This window comes from Adiantum capillus-veneris, chromosome 17, assembly GCF_014529385.1.
Source record: "Adiantum capillus-veneris isolate H3 chromosome 17, ASM1452938v2, whole genome shotgun sequence".
Taxonomy (NCBI): Eukaryota; Viridiplantae; Streptophyta; class Polypodiopsida; order Polypodiales; family Pteridaceae; genus Adiantum; species Adiantum capillus-veneris.
Window position 1 is genome coordinate 108,437,271 of NC_140947.1, and position 3,503 is coordinate 108,440,773.

Below are 3,503 nucleotides of genomic sequence, written 5' to 3' on the forward strand. Positions count from 1 at the left end.
GAGGTTTGGATAGGGTGGAGGTTCGGATAGGTATGGAGCATCTAGCTAGGCGCATGTGGGCTGCAACCTCACTAGGCGCATGTGAGCTGGAGCCAGTGAGGCTCCGTGTGCAAGTGAGGCACATTAGATCTCTCCAATTGGATTAACTCTACTCTCTTCTTCGCCAGTGCACCAGGTCCACATCCTCCCGTCGCATAGTCGGCTGGAAATGTCACCACCTGAGGCTGGAGAAGTTTCAGGAGCTTCTACCACGCGGCACCTCGGTGGGCAGAAATTGCTCCCGCCTTTTAGTTTCAAATAGATTTGCAGGTTGGCTTTGGACCATTCCCCACGTAGTTTACCATATAGAAATCAACATCATACACAACACCACAGAGGCAGAAAGCACACTGTTCCTGCGTAGGAATTATATTACGCCTTATGAGCTCATAAGGAACTTGGATAGAATGTGTAGCTCGCCAGAAATTGTCAGCCATGGAGACAAATGTAAACTAATGTAAACATTGTCGTCAGTTGCACACTCCACACAACAAAACTAGATAATCTCGTGCCATTCATTTGAGATAGAATTCCAAGTTTGATGTGCTGCTGAAACTTCAATACCATGTTTAAAGATCTGAGGTAAGCAATTGCATAAGTGAAACAAGGATTCGCTACAAAGTAACCAAAATTCTATATGGACAGAACACACAAAGTGTAATCATCAAAATGTACACAGCAAAATTTAACAATCTAAATTGAGGACATTAAAATGGACTATCATCGTCCACTGCTTCAAGGGTGTGAGGCTGCATATGTAGAGAACGGTGTGTTAAGATGCTTAATCAACTTCCTCAATCTTAGGTCCAGCACCACCACCCGACGCATGCCCTTCACTGGCCGCACCATAGGCAGCAGGAGGAACATCACCACCTACACCTCCCTGGTACATACGAGCAATAATTGGATTGCAAAGACCTTCCAGCTCCTTCATCTTATCCTCGAACTCATCAACTTCAGCAAGCTGATTGTTATCAAGCCACTGTATTGCAGCCTCCACAGCATCCTCTATCTTCTTTTTGTCTGCAGCGTCCAATTTGCCAGCTATATTCTCATCCCTGATGGTATTCCTCATGTTGTATGCATAATTTTCCAAAGAGTTCTTCGATTCTACTTTCTTCTTCACCTCTTCATCTTCAGCTTTGTATTTCTCTGCATCCTGTACCATCTTCTCAATCTCCTCTTTGCTTAGCCTGCCCTTGTCATTGGTGATGGTGATCTTGTTCTTTTGACCGGTCGTCTTGTCTTCTGCTGACACATTCAAGATACCATTTGCATCTATGTCGAAGCACACAGTTATCTGAGGCACCCCTCTCGGTGCAGGAGGGATTCCAGAGAGCTCGAACTTTCCCAACAGATTGTTGTCCCGAGTTCTGGTTCGCTCACCCTCATACACTTGTATGAGTACACCTGGTTGGTTATCAGAGTAGGTTGAGAACACCTGCTCTTTCTTGGTAGGTATGGTAGTGTTGCGAGGAATCAACGTCGTCATCACCCCTCCAGCTGTTTCCAAACCAAGAGATAAAGGAGTAACATCGAGCAGTAGTAAATCTTGAACCTTCTCATTGCCTTCTCCACTCAAGATCGCAGCTTGCACTGCGGCACCATATGCAACAGCTTCGTCAGGGTTGATGCTCTTGCATAATTCCTTACCATTGAAGAAATCCTGCAAAAGCTGTTGCACCTTTGGAATCCTTGTAGAGCCACCAACCAAAACAACATCATGAACAGTACTTTTGTCCATCTTTGCATCTCTCAGGCACTTCTCCACAGGCTCCATGCACTTTCTGAAAAGATCCATGTTCAGCTCCTCAAACCGAGCTCTCGTGATGGTAGAGTAGAAGTCTATACCCTCATAAAGGGAGTCGATTTCAATAGTTGTCTGAGCAGTGGATGATAAAGTCCTCTTTGCCCTCTCACAAGCTGTTCTCAGCCTACGCAGGGCCCTTGCATTGCCTGTAATATCCTTCTTGTACTTCCTCTTGAATTCCTGGACAAAGTGGTTGACCATGCGGTTGTCAAAGTCCTCACCTCCAAGGTGAGTGTCTCCAGCAGTGGCCTTGACCTCAAAAATGCCTTCCTCAATTGTCAAAAGGGACACATCAAAAGTTCCCCCTCCGAGGTCAAAAATCAGAACATTCTTTTCACCCTGGCTGGCGGTCTTCTTATCTAGACCATAGGCGATAGCTGCAGCAGTAGGCTCATTGATAATTCTCATCACATTCATGCCAGATATGACACCAGCATCCTTGGTTGCTTGCCTTTGAGAATCGTTAAAATAAGCAGGCACAGTAATCACAGAATTCTTCACTGTGGTACCCAGGAAAGCTTCAGCAATTTCTTTCATCTTGATCAGTACCATGGAAGATATTTCCTCTGCAGAAAACTGCTTTTCTTCGCCCTTATAGTGAACCACAATCATAGGCTTATCACCAGGCCCAGCAATTACCTTGAAAGGCCATAACTTCATGTCACTTTGGACAGAAGGATCAGAGTATCGTCTTCCAATGAGACGCTTGGCATCTATAAAGATAATAAAAAAAGTAAACAAGTCAGATACACGTTGCTACGACAGAAAGGGAAGGATACGCATTCATAAGAGCTTGAAATCGGCCGGATCAACTACTGTTGCACATGGAAAGACCTATTCAAAACATAATACCACATGCATGTGTAAACAGAAGGCGGAGTTTGTGCATGTTCAAGCCAGTGAGATAAGCGTAACCACAACTCTGACTAGGACATGCAGAACAGAGGTTAGAACTCATGGCACTATCCAAACGCAGTATGGAAAACCCCTACTATAATATACATACTACAGGTCATGTAGCTTAGCTAACAGAGAACTAGGCACGGGTAACGTACCGAAAACGGTGTTGATAGGATTCATAGCCACCTGGTTCTTGGCTGCATCACCGATGAGGCGCTCCGTGTCAGTGAACGCCACATAGGAAGGCGTGGTGCGATTTCCTTGGTCATTGGCAATGATCTCCACACGATCATGCTGCCAAACACCTACGCAAGAGTAGGTGGTGCCTAAGTCGATTCCAATCGCAGGACCTTCTTTAGCCATAGCCGAATCTCAGAAGGGAAGCTTGCAGCAGGAGAAAACAGTGATAGCGGGTTGGGAAACAATAGCGCACAGCACAGCAAAACAAACGAAAACACTCTCTCCTCTCGCATTGCCAAATGTCCTGTTATATGGTCGTTTTGGCAGCTTTCTAGAACATTTCAGAGACTTCCTAAATTCCAGTGACCTGTCAATGACATGCTTTACTTTTCGAAAAGTTTCAAATAATCAAGTTTCTTTTCTTTGCCTTTATTTTTTTAAAGGGCAAACTAGGTATTTACGCCAAAATCTACCTCTCTTTTTTCTTATCTTCCTATCTATCTATATCTATATCTATATCTATATATTCTGTGTATATTAAGCACAGAGATATTCAAGGGCCACATGGCGCAAT

At 44.5% G+C, this 3,503-nt stretch overlaps 1 protein-coding gene across 1 annotated transcript; it reads right to left on the bottom strand.

Annotated features, from left to right (window-relative positions):
• Nucleotides 1-649: 649 nt before the first annotated feature.
• LOC147437850 (heat shock cognate 70 kDa protein 2-like) lies at nucleotides 650-3,222 on the bottom strand. The gene is made up of 2 exons (XM_086487285.1): nucleotides 2,905-3,222; nucleotides 650-2,562 (listed from the first exon to the last, which is right to left on the bottom strand). The coding sequence occupies exons 1-2, from the start codon at nucleotides 3,110-3,112 to the stop codon at nucleotides 821-823; spliced, it is 1,950 nt and encodes a 649-aa protein (XP_086343411.1). The 5' UTR covers nucleotides 3,113-3,222; the 3' UTR covers nucleotides 650-820.
• Between the last annotated feature and the right edge of the window lie 281 nt (nucleotides 3,223-3,503).

Excerpts from the sequence above, each read along its gene's own strand:
- LOC147437850 (XM_086487285.1), bottom strand. The coding sequence starts at position 3,112 with ATGGCTAAAGAAGGTCCTGCGATTGGAATCGACTTAGGCACCACCTAC. Across the intron at positions 2,563-2,904 it reads TCCTATCAACACCGTTTTCG|ATGCCAAGCGTCTCATTGGA; the intron begins GTACGTTACCCG and ends TTATCTTTATAG.